The sequence below is a fragment of the Pelodiscus sinensis genome, chromosome 1, assembly GCF_052426305.1.
Source record: "Pelodiscus sinensis isolate ZL-2025 chromosome 1, ASM5242630v1, whole genome shotgun sequence".
Taxonomy (NCBI): domain Eukaryota; kingdom Metazoa; phylum Chordata; order Testudines; family Trionychidae; genus Pelodiscus; species Pelodiscus sinensis.
The window spans coordinates 47,345,600-47,358,986 of record NC_143052.1 but is presented as its reverse complement, the minus strand read 5'-3'; the positions used below and the strand labels follow the sequence as shown (position 1 = coordinate 47,358,986).

The following is a 13,387-nucleotide window of genomic DNA, read 5'->3' as shown; positions in this document are numbered from 1 at the left end:
GAAGCTCGGTAGAGTCAGAGGGTGGAATATTTCCTAAGGAATATCTTGCTATTAAATGACAAATTAACATTTGGCTGAACCTTCCAAGGGTTAAAATGTTGTTAATGTAGATTTGCGCTCTAGAGGTAGCATGGACTGAGGCAGGAAGGAGGAAACACAATAGACCCATGGCAGTGACTGCAAACACTTCCCTGCAGAAATGGGGTATGGAGTGGAAGGCCTGATGGGGTGAGAGACGGATTTCCTGGTAACAGCATTTCCCACCCCCACCCCCTTCACAGCAAACAGGAGGCTCCCAGTAGGAGCTGCAAGGCAGAGGGCAGGAGCAGCACAGCAGTGGAGGGAGAAGTCACTGAACTGCAGCTATCCAGCCAAATACCTTATAGCAGGGGTGTGCAAAATCAGGCTCAGGGGCCGAATCCAGCCCACCACGCATGCCATCCAGCTGATTAGCAGACGTGCATACTTACAGCCAGCAGTGTGTGCTCAATTGTCCCTCCCCTCACCTTGTTCTGTCCTACATTTGAGCAGCTCCCAGAATTGTCCTGCTAGCTGTGCAGAGTGGGGGCAGGAGGATGATGGAGGGAAGAGGGGAATACTAAAGTTAGTGTGTTCCCCTGCGCCTGTACCCCATCTCTACAGAGCAGGGGCTGGGGAAAGGCAGACTTACAGCGGTGCTACTCCAGTCTGAAGCATGGATGGTAAGTGACTCAGAGGAGTGCCTGTCTTAAGAGGCAGTGCACTGTTTCTAAGATTCCAGTTGTCACACATACATCCCACACATCTCTGCAGATGGGACAGGGTAGAGTCAAGAAGGACAGCTTTCCCTGTCTTAACAAAACAGAGCATGGCTCCTCTCAGAAACTTACCCAGCAGCAATGTCACTGTCCCACACTGCCAGTCACGGCCTGTGACTATGTACCAAAATTCATGAAGTAGTTCCCCTGCAAAAATTATTGCCCATTCCTCTCTTACAGGGACCTTATGAGAGCTGATTCAGGGCTTTTGGCCCACCCTGGTTCCAAACACCCACAAGGACAGGCTGCTTTTCCAGAAAACTGAGATGTCTTGAAAGGCCCTGAGTATTAAAGAAAGTGCTGCCCACCTTCCCTTTAAAGAGCCTGTTAGAAGTCTTACATGAGGAATCCCAAATCACTGCCCTTTTTGAAAATCTTGATGCAAAGGTTGTCTTGATGTCACAAAGAGAAAATACACATGGCCATTTCTTCAATCATTATAACTCTTAAGGCATTCCAGTTTGACATATTTACCCTATTAGTTACACCATATATACACATGTTGAAAACAGATGTAACTAATGAGTCTTTTATTAAATATGTAGGAATCAATACACAGATAAGGAATGACATAATATCAAATACAGCTGAAGAAATTCCTTCTTCTGCATTATTTATTTTCTCTTCTAAAGTCAGACCTTTCAACCTGTTTCTTAATCTATCTGAAAAGTATAATCACAGCTTTAAAATAATTTGTAGGTACTTGGAATGTTTTCAGCACACATCTTGTTCTTATTATTAAAAACTTGAATATGTTAGGACTATTGTCTGAAAATCTTTAAAGGCTGCATATTCTACATGAAGATAATCTCTAGCAGGTGTGTTATATTTTCTTTATATGGTAATTTTATCGACGATTAACTATATGCACATTTCCTGTTGGTCCAAAAGCATGTTAGAAGGACACATTATAATTATAGTCAGAGAATGAATGAGACAAGAATCTAATAGCTTATGTTCTATGAGAGCCATAGCTGTAGCTATTTACTTTCTGGTGCCTTTTTTGTTATCAGGGCATTTTCTCTTCTATAATATTGTAATATCTGGAACCTGTTAATTTGCAATCCGTACTTGGCTGCTCTTGGGATCTGAAGATGATTATGATGTCACAAGCAATAGGGCAACAGTAATGTAAAACAGAAGTTCAAAATGGACATCCTTTCCTTATTAAGAGTTTGGTTTTTTACCCGTAAAAAAACCTAAGGCAGAAGTTGATGTTCACTTTTATAGCCACCCTGTAGCACTTGATTGCTACACTAGTTAATAAATTGACAAGTGGACTAATTTGTTGTTAACTATAACACTGTGCATTTGTTTTATGTATTAATTCCCCTTCTTTGATAGTTATATGCTGTAGTTTTCTCATGTTTAGAACACTTCTGTATCTTGAGCGCTTCATAGACATCGGACCAAATGATGTTCTTATTAATACCAATATATATATATATGTAGTAACTCTGTTGATTTCAGAGGAGTCATACCAGACTTAGGCCAGTGTAACTAACAACAGAATTTGGCCCAGGCTCTTTGCTGAATTCTCTATAGTGTCCTTGTTGATCAAATATTATAAGAATGCTGTGGGATAGCTACAGTTTATACTATGTGGGAAAGTTAAATGGGCCTTTGCTTTATCTGTTATTTTTAATCTTTTGTTTTCTTTTTCCCTCCTGCAGGACGGGATACCAATGTGTTGGTATACATTAAACGGAGGCTGGCAATGTGTGCAAGGAAGCTGGGAAGGACCAGGGAAGCTGTAAAAATGATGAGAGATGTGAGTCTGGATTTGTCTTTATATTTGAATGCAACTCTGAACTTTGAAAGCAAAAGCATAGAAATGATGTTCAGTGTACTGGCGGATTACACATATACAATAGACTTCCAATAATCCGGCACCTTTGGGACCTAGATGGTGCTGGATTATCAGATATGCCGGAGTACCAAGAGGTACTATAAGGGGGCATACTCCCAACCCAATACCTCTCCCCCCCTTATGCTTGAATCCCGAAGCCGTTGGTACAGCTGCGCGTCTCCCTCCAGGCGCTAGGGCACGTGCGCTGAGCGGCCGGCTTTTCAATAAGCTGGCCGGGACGCCGTGCACAACCCAATCCATCCTCCCCTCCCTTTCCCTTCCCCAGAGCCAAACACTTCCCCTCCCTGCTGTCACCCAATCCCCCTTCTTCCTCAACCTTATGTCCGGGTCCCGAAGCAGCTGCCTGTGCTCAGCGGCCGGCTGCTTGCATGTGCAGGCTGGACGCTATGTTTGCTGGGGACCGTGAGTGGAACAGTGAGGGCCGTGAGCGCACATGTGGCTCACAGTGGCCTGTGAGAGCAGCTGCTCTGAGCAGTTCTGGGTTTCAGTTGATGCCAGACTATCAGGAGTGCTGGATAACTGGATGCTGGACAATTGGAGTTTTACTGTAGCTGACAACAAGAATGTTGCTGATAGTTTATATACAAATTAGACTTACAACCTAGGTTAAAACAAGCCCATAGAATGGATGATATTGATTTAATGAGTAGCAATTCAATAATGAGTTTTATCTATATTGTTTAATGCGTGTCTTGTGCCTTATTTACTGGACACCATTCAAACGCTGCTTTGAAAACAGAATTTGTAATTTCCTCATGGTCTTTTCTATGGCATTCATCATTCTAGGATCTGAGTGCTTAAAACAGTTAATTAAGTTTCACAATACCTTTGTAAAGTAAGTAGGTATTATTACCACCGTTTTACAGATGGGGAACTGAGACACAGAGAGATTATGGTCAAAAGTATCCATAATGTTGGATGCCTAATTTGAGCGACCTGACTCCTGATTTTCCAGAGTACTTAGTGTTATATAGGCCTTTGTATGTCTTAAGCACAGCTTCCATTGACTTCATGTAAAGCTGTGAGTGCTCAGCTCTTTTCAAATCAGATCTCAGGATCTCAAGTCAGGCACCCAGAAAATGAGGAAAACACAGTTACTGGCAACCTATGAAAAGTCTGAATTAAGTGATTTGCCCAGCATCACACAGAAACTCTGTGGCAGAAGCAAGGATAGAATCTAGTTCTCGAGGACAGAATTTAACTGCCTTAATCGGCAGATGGTATGAGTTGTATTTTTCTGCAATTGCTCTTCCTGCAGGCCTGAGGCCACTGTGGCATCATGCTTAGGAAGTAACAGCACAGAAAAAGTCTCTCCCCTGCTCTCAATGCTCCCCCAGCTGGCACTCAGGGAGTATGAAGGAGGAGTAGGAGGAAACCACGTGATCTGGAATGCAGAGGGGTGAAGAACTGAGAAAAGGGAGGTGCAAGGGGTGGGGATAGTAACTAATTGGCCTGAAAAACGTGTGTGGGGGGGGGTCTAACGTTACCTGTCCTCCTGCTCAGCCATTAGTCTGTCCCTCAAGCCCCAAGTCAATATTAATCATAAAATACTAGAACTGGAAGGGACCTTGAGAGGTCATCAAGTCCAGGCCCCTGCCCTCCCGACAGGACCGAGCACCATCTAGACCATCCCTGATAGATGTCTATTCAACCTGCTCCTAAATATCTCCAGAGATGGAGATTCCACAGCCTCCCTAGGCAGCTTATTCCAGTGTTTAACCACCCTGACAGTTATGAAGTTTTTCCTAATGTCTAACCTAAACCTCCCTTGCTGCAGTTTAAGCCAATTGCTTTTTGTCCTATCCTCAGAGGCCAAGGAGAACAATTTCTCTCTCTCATCCTTGTGACACCCTTTTAGGTACTTGCGCCAGCCCCCATTACTTCTACTCCCATATTTGTTCTCTCCCTACAATCCACACATCAGTTTCCCCCACGTCAATTCTGTCCCCAAAACACACTGTTCCCACAACAGTTCTGCTGTCAACTCCCATCAGTTTTGCCTGTCCATAGCCCTACATCAGTGCTGCTCCCACCTGCCTTCTCTGCCCCAGCCTCTCCTCTGCTCATTGAGGATGGAATCTTTGAACAATTTAGCTGCTCATAGCTAACAAGTCTCTGTTAAGCATGTGCAAACTGCAATTTTTATGGATTTAGAGAATTTAGAGAAATTCTCATAGGGATGGCAAGAGGCACCCTGTTACCAAAACAGCCGTGCCAAATTTTTAAGTCTGTACTCCAATCCATAGAGGTAGTAGAGCTTCTCAATGAAATAGTTTTACAAATATTTTTGTATGGGCAAAACAACTTATGTATCCCTCATATCATTCTCAGAAATTAAATGGCTAAACTATTTTAGCTGCAACTTTCTCAAAGAAACAAAACAATTCAGCCTGAGACAGACACCCAGCATAAAAATTTCAGCCCAAACATTAAAGTTTTGCAAAATAGAATATTCTAGAAAGTACTGAGTAGCATTAATTACTTGTGCTACTGTCTCAGGGTACAAGATGCATGTCGCAGTTTGTTTTGCAGGTAGGGTGACCAGATGTCCTGAGTGTCTCATATAGGCACCTATTACTCTCCACTGCCTGTCCTGATTTTTCACACTTGCTGTCCGGTCATCCAACATGTAATCCGGGATGCTTTACAACGTACTGCTGCTGTAGCTCCCAACCTGGGACACTCACAGCCAGTCTACAAGTATGCCAAAGTGTCAGTCACACTGATTGTTTCTCTGTGTGCTAGATAACTCTGGTCCAGCAATTCTGATCCCTGCAGTCTAGTCTGTCTGCAGCCCCTCACACCCGCCTCTGGCTTCCACTAGCCTTGGCTACTACTTGCAGGGTGACCGCCAAATCATTCCCAGTCCTGAATTTCCCTAAAACCATGTACCCTGAACCAGCCTCCTCCTGAACCATTCAGAGAAATAAAATGTGATTGCTTCTTTAAAAGACAAAAACACGTCATAGCTTATTAATTTAATGAAGGTAGGTATACCCTTCCCTTCAGACACAACAATGAGTTGGTTTATATTAAAAATAAAAACCAGTTTATTAACAATAAGTGATAGGAGAAGTAATGCCAAGTAAAAGAAATAAAAGTAGAGATGATTACAAGTAAATAAAAGTGAAAATACAAATCTGATGATCCAAAACTTAGCAGACATTTAAAAATGGCAGCGCCCGGCTTTATGCAAATGAAGCCCGGGAAATTCAAATCCCGGGCTTCATTTGCAACTCCGGTTGCCTATATTACCACCCTAGTTCAAACTAGGGTGGTAGTGTAGACATACCCTTAATTACCAAGATCATGTTATCTCATCAAACCATCCCCTTCATAAACCCATCTAGTTTAATCTTGAAGCCAGATAGATCTTTTGCCCCCACTACTTCCCTTGGAAGGCCGTTCCAGAACCTCACTCCTCTAATGGTTAGAAACCTTTGTCTAATCTCAAGTCTAAACTTCCTACTAGCCAGTTTATATCCATTTGTTCTTGTGTCCACATTGGTATTAAGCTTAAATAATTCCTCTCCCTCCCTGATATTTATCCCTCTAATATATTTAAAGAGTGCAATCATGTCTCCCCTCAGCCTTCCTTTGGTTAAAGTAAACAAGCCAAGCTCCTCGAGTCTCCTTTCATAAGACAGGTTTTCCATTCCTCGGATCATCCTAGTGGCCCTTCTTTGTACCTGTTCCAGTTTGAATTCATCCTTCTTAAACATGGGAGACCAGAACTGTACACAGTACTCCAAATGGGGTCTCACCAATGCCTTGTATAATGGCACTAACACCTCCTTATCCCTACTGGAAATACCTCGCCTAATACATCCCAAGACCGTATTAGCCTTTTTCACGGCCATGTCACAATGACGGCTCATAGTCATCCTATAATCAACCAGGACTCTGAGGTCCTTCTCCTCCTCCGTTACTTCCAACTGATGTGTCCCCAGCTTATAACTAAAATTCTTGTTATTAATCCCTAAATGCATAACCTTACACTTCTCACTATTAAATTTCATCCTATTGCTAGCACTCCAATTTACAAGGTCATCCAGATCTTCCTGTATGCTATCCCGATCCTTTTCTGAATTGGCAATACCTCCCAAGTTTGTGTCATCTGCAAATTTTATCAGGACACTTCCACTTTTGGTGCCAAGGTCAGCGATAAAAAGATTAAATAAAATTGGTCCCAAAACTGATCCCTGAGGAACTCTGCTAGTAACCTTCCTCCAACCTGACAGTTCACCTTTCAATATAACCCGCTGTAGTCTCCCCTTTAACCAGTTGCTTATCCACCTCTCAACTTTCATATTAATCCCTATCTTTTCCAATTTAACCAATAATTCCCCATGTGGTACTGTATCAAATGCCTTACTAAAGTCGAGGTAGATTAGATCCACTGCATTTCCTTTATCTAAAAAAATCTGTTACTTTCTCAAAAAAGAAGATCAGGTTGGTTTGGCACGATCTACCTTTTGTAAAACCATGTTGTAATTTGTCCCAATTGCCATTAGCCTCAATGTCTCTAACTACTTTCTCCTTCAAAATTTTTTCCAAGATCTTGCATACTACAGATGTCAAACTAACAAGCCTATAGTTACCCCGGTCACTTTTTTTCCCTTTCTTAAAAATAGGAACTATATTAGCAATTCTCCAGTCAAATGGTTCAACCCCTGAGTTTAGAGATTTATTAAAAAGTTTTGCTAATGGACTTGCAATTTCATGTGCCAGTTCCTTTAATATTCTTGGATGAAGATTATCTGGGCCCCCTGATTTATTCCCATTAAGATGTTCAAGTTTGGCTTTTACCTCGGATATGGTAATATCTACCTCCATATCCTTAGTCCCATTTGTTATGTTACCATTATCCCTAAGCTCTTCATTAGCCTCATTAAAGACTGAAGCAAAGTATTTGTTTAGATATTGGGCCATTCATAGATTATCCTTAACCTCCACTCCATCCTTAGAAATTAGCGGTCCTACTTCTTCTTTTTTTGTTTTTTTCCTATTTATATGGCTATAAAACCTTTCTATTGGTTTTAATTCCCTTTGCCAGGTCCAACTCTACCTGATTTTTAGCCTTTCTCACTTTGTCCCTACATGCTCTAACCTCAATAAGGTAGCTTTCTTTACTAATCCCTCCCATTTTCCACTCCTTATTTGCTTTCTGCTTTTTCTTAATCACCTCTCTGAGATGCTTGCTCATCAAGCTTGGTCTAACACACCTGCCTATACATTTTTTCCCTTTTCTTGGGATACAGGCTTCTGACAGCTTCTGCAACTTTAACTTAAAATAATTCCAGGCCTCCTCCACCTCAAGATCCATAATTTCTTTAGTCCAATCAACTTCCCTAACTAATTCCTTAATTTATTAAAGTTAGCCCTTTTGAAATCAAAAACGCTAGTCTCAGATTTATTTTTGTTTATCCTTCCATTTAATTTAAACTGAATTAGCTCATGATCACTCAAGCCAAGGCTGTCCCCTACAACCATTTTATCTATGAAGTCCTCGCTACTCACCAACCAACAGAGCAGGCTTTGTTCACTGTGGTTTCTCATCAATCTTTCTTCTTCCTAGGCCAGGCTGACTTTCCTTCAGTCAGGACCTTGCACAGAAGTACAAGAGGCTGCATATTAAGGCATACATGTTATGACCATGTCAATTACCAATTTGTCAAGGGCTTTCATAAAACACCTCACACAATAAACATTTTATAGTACAGGAAGTCCCCGGGTTACGTACAAGATAGGGACTGTAGGTTTGTTCTTAAGTTGAATTTGTATGTAAGTTGGAATTGGTACATATTGTAGGGGAAACTCTAGCCAAACATTTCTCCAGAGCTCAGTTTTATTCTCCCACACCTCACTTCCCTCAGTCCTGCAGACCAGGGAGACGCGGAGCGGCTTTTCTTGCCGCGGAGGACGCGGGTGGCAGGACCGCGGCGTGTCTCGGCGGTCTGCTGGGGAGTGGGGCGCAGCTAGTGCGGGGTTGCCTCACCCTGTTTGTAAGTAGGGATCCGATGTAAGTCGTATCCATGTAACCTGGGGACTGCCTGTACAGCAATACTGTAGACAAATCAGTTGATTCTGTTACTTATCGCTTGAGGTTCAGATCCCTTGTCTTTAGAGCACAGATAATTTTTTTCTTGTGGGTGGGGGTGGGGGGGGTAGGTATTGTCACACCTCCTGGTTGTAAGATTGATAGCTTTGTTTACCTAGTATGTTAACAGATTGTCATTATCTCCGCTTGATGACTAAGCTGGTCAGAGAAGTAAATACACATTTGTTTGTCTAGGGAAGACTGTTACCAACTCTCCTCAACATGCCTGACTCAAACATATTTTAGTCAGCATTGCAGCATAACTCCTAATATATACCACATACATCCTTCAGGCAAGAATATTATTGATCAGCAGTTTATTAGTTTTCCAGTGATGTATTATATAACACCTTTTAGATACAACTGTAGAGAGCTGGGGAACAGTGAAATGGTCAGGACAGCTTACACTTATTTATTACCTGACTCATTCAGCCCCTTGCTTTCTGGCACTGGGATATTGTAAGGATCACAGTCACCTGTAATGTTGATGATTTGTAACATTTTTACAATAGAACTATTAACACCTGCTGCACCCATTCTCCAATATTTTCCATATAGTCAGGAGGAGAATAGTGAAGATATTCAAGTGAATGAAATTACTTTCAGATTTGAGGCGATATGAGGTAATGCTGTCACCTGAATAAAGCATGCAAAATATAGCCAAAATACCTTGTTTCTAACAAATTTAGAGACAAAGGTATTTTTTAGCCCCTTCCATTCCCGTCTATTTCATGAGCATATCCGGAATACAGTATTATATGCACAGGTGTATATAAACCTTTTTTGATGCATAAGACTTGCAAAGTATTTCCCCTATTCTCATATGGATTAGGAAGAAGTATAGAAAATACACTGACAAAAATCAATATATTTTACATACATAAGAACAGCCATAGTGGGGCAGATCAATTGTTTATCTAGCCCAGTATCCTGTCTTCTGACAGTGGCTAATTCCAGGTGTTTCAGGGAGAATGAATAGAGCAGGTAATCATCAAGTGATCCATCCCCTGTCTGTCATTCTCAGCTTCTGGCAAACAGAGGGTAGGAACACTTCAGGGCATAGTTTTGAATTGTTGCCATTCCTGACTAATAGCTAGTGATGGACTTATCCTCCATGAATTTATCTAGTTGTTTTTTTAATCCTGTTATAGTCTTGGCCTACATATTATACACTGGAAAAGCGTTCCACAAATTGACTATACATTGTGTGAAGAAAAAATTATCTTCCTTATTTTAAACCTGATGCCTATTAATTTCATTTGGAGACCCCTAGTTCTTGTGATATGAGAAGGACTAAATAACACTTCCTTATTTACTTTCTCCTCACCAGTCATGGTATAGACTTAGCTGTCTCTTTTCCAAGCTGAAAAGTCCTAGGCTTATTAATCTCTCATCATATGGAAGCTGCCCTGATCATTTTTGTTGTTCTTTTCTTTATCTTCTCTAATTCCAATATACCTTTTTGAGATGGCGTGAAAAGAGCTGCATGTATTATTCAAGACGAAGGCATGCCATGGATTTATATAGCGGCAATATGATAGTTTATGTCTTATTTTCTATCCCATTCCTAATGATTCCCACAATCTGGTAGCCTTTTTTACTTCTGCTGCACACTGAATGAATGTTTTCAGAGAACTATCAGTAATGACTCCAGGATCTTTCTAGAGGAGTTAACAGCTAATTTAAGCCCATCATATGATCTGTATAATTGGAATTATGTTTTCCAACATGCATTACTTTGCATTTATCAGCATTGAACTACATTTGCCGTTTTGTTGCCAAGTCAGCCAGTTTTGTGAGATCCCTTTGTAACTCTTTGCAGTCTGCTTTAGACTTATCTGTCCTGAGTAATTTTGTATCATTTGCAAATTTTGCCACCTCATTGTTTACCTCCTTTTCCAGATCATTTATGAATATATTGCACAGTACTGGTCGCAGTGCAGATCCCTGGGAAACACCACTGTTTACCTCTCTCCATTCTGAAAACTGATGATTTGTTCTTAGCCTTTGTTTACTACCTTTAAACCTGTTTTAGAGCCATTAAAGGACCTTTCCTCTTATCCCATGACAACTTACTTTGCTTTGGCGAGGGACGTTGCCAAAGGGCTTCTGAAAATCTAAAAACATTATATCACTGGATCACCATTGTCTGCATGCTTGCTGACCCCCTCTAAGTATTTTAATAGATTGGTGAAGCATGATTTCCCTTTACAAAACAATGTTGACACTTCTTCAACAAATCATGTCCATCTATGGAGCTGATAATTCTCTACTATATTAGAGTTTCAGTTAATTTGCCGGTTACTGAAGTTAGACTTACCGGGCCATAATTGCCAGGATTGTCTATGGAGCCTTTTAAAAAAAATTGGCATCATATTACCTATCCTCTGCTCATCTGGTGCAGAAGCAGATTTCAGTGATAGGTTATAGTGTTCCCTTTAACCTGCAGTGGCAGCACAGCTCCACAGGTGTTTAATCAGCCCCACCCAGTCAGTGAGCTCCCTGCATTGAGCCCTGAGCCTCTGACTGGTGGGGCTGATTAAACACCTGTGAAGCTCTGCTGCCATGCAGCTTAAAGGAACACTGGTTAGTAGTTAGTAGTTCTGCAGTTTCACATCTGAGTTCATTCAGAACTCCAAATACCATCTGATCCTGTTGACTTATTACTGTTTAATTATTCAGTTTGTTTCAAAATCTTTTCTATCACACCATGTTCTGGGATAGCTCCTTGTGCGTGATGCTACAACATAATCAAGGAAGTTACCTTGAATCATCCATTTACATGAGACAGAATTTCCTATGAGAGACAGAACAATATATAACAAACTTGAATTAAATTTTCTGGCTAATGTTATATTTGTGTAATAAACTGTATATTGGTGAAGTAAGATCTAAACTGGACCACAAGAGAGCACTAAGACAGGAGGACTTGGACTTCAACTCTTACCTATTAGACGTTTCAAATACTGAAAGTACCCTTTCCTCAGTAAAAACTTTATACCAAAAGGTTGGACCTCCCTGGTCTGGCACCCTTGGGACTTGACTGGGACCTCACTGGTCATGGATAAGGGATTTTTCCGGACCAGAGAGGTCATTTCAGCTGCCCCACTGGCTTCCTGGCTCCCTTCTCCCCCCCACCCCCACAGTCCAGTTCAGTGATATGCTAGCTCATGGCCTCTCCCCAGCCCAGCTGAGCTACACACTGGCTCCTGGCGCCCCTCCTACCCACCCACCCACCCACCCACACAGCACAGCTGAGCTGGGCCCCCACCACCCCACAGCTCCAGTGCTCTCTGATCTTAGAACATCTGTGTTCATGCCGGACCACAGATGTTGCTGGACCAGAAAATCCCAGATTTTAGAGATGCAACCTGTAGAAGAATAAGGAGGGATAGAGGTTGAACTAAATTCCAAATCTGTATTGCACTTTCCCCTTACAGACATGAGTTAGATCCTCAGACCTAGATTTTGCCACCTTTGTAGCTCTCTGCCTGTGGGGATTTTGGGCATTGAGCCACTTCTGAGATACAGCTTAAAGCAACAGTCATTCTTTGGTTATGACCCTGATACTTGGAGGTCAAGAATGAGAGTGACTCTACGATTGCAGGTTCACAAAAGTCACAAAGTACATTTAGCTGCTTTTCTCCACCTATGGCAGAGCAGAGGGTCTAGCCCTTTGCTTTTCAAGTAACTGAATAAGCCTTGTCATTTTTTTTATGGGAGACATTAATACAATTTTTATGAAGAAGTTTGAAGAACTTTAATATGTTATTGATGGTGCATCTGTGATTTATGAAGATGGTGGGTGGAATTATTCACCTTAAAGGAATATTAAGAATATGTTGGCTGAGGATTGCAGAATGTCATTGTCATGGGAGAATCATAGGAGGCTGAAGGCTCTCTCTGTGTTGGAATAACTGCAAACAGATTTCTCAAGACATGGAACACGGAAGAGACAGAGTTAAGAAGTACATGATGCCATATGGAAAACATGACTAAGACATAGCAAGTCTTTGCCATTTTGAGAAAAAAAGGCTATTGGCTGTTAAATTTCTTATACATATGAGGGCCATCTTGATAATATTACTGATTTATCTCCCAGTGTTACTTCGCACAAGAGACGATTGTAGTTCTGTTTCAGAGACCTTTTTGGAATACACCCAGAAAATGAATGGTTATTGATTTAAATAGGATTTGGGGTTTATATGTTTGGTCATTGGAAGTGGAAAAATATTACAAAATACTGCATTTAAAATGTTTTGTTTTATACAGATGAAGAAGTTTTTTGATTATTGTTTGGACTATCTCATTATCCATTTATGCTCTGATTAATCTTACTAATTAGCAATAATATTGTGTGCCAGACTAAAATTGGAAAGCTTGAAATATTTTTTTTTATGATAAACCGCTTTAATCTGGCACATATAGCTGAGCTGACTTTATCAGTATTGCCAAGTAACACATAATTTATATGGAAGAAGTATATGAGGGTGTTACTTTTATTTATACATCTGCCAATAACATTATTTATTATGATACTGATACAAAAACCAGAAGCCTGACATTTTTCTAGACACAATCTGCTAAATTCTGATCTGATGCAGTGTATACATATGGAAT

At 41.1% G+C, this 13,387-nt stretch overlaps 1 protein-coding gene across 7 annotated transcripts in view; it reads left to right on the top strand.

The window, feature by feature from the left end:
- ST7 (suppression of tumorigenicity 7) overlaps positions 1 to 13,387 on the top strand; it is a 241,517-nt gene that overhangs the window by 142,010 nt on the left and 86,120 nt on the right. For all 7 annotated transcript variants that reach the window (XM_075929169.2, XM_075929170.2, XM_075929167.2 and 4 more), the window contains exon 8: positions 2,471 to 2,568. In XM_075929169.2, coding sequence (XP_075785284.2) covers positions 2,471 to 2,568 — 98 coding nt within the window. The remainder of the gene's footprint in view (positions 1 to 2,470; positions 2,569 to 13,387) is intronic.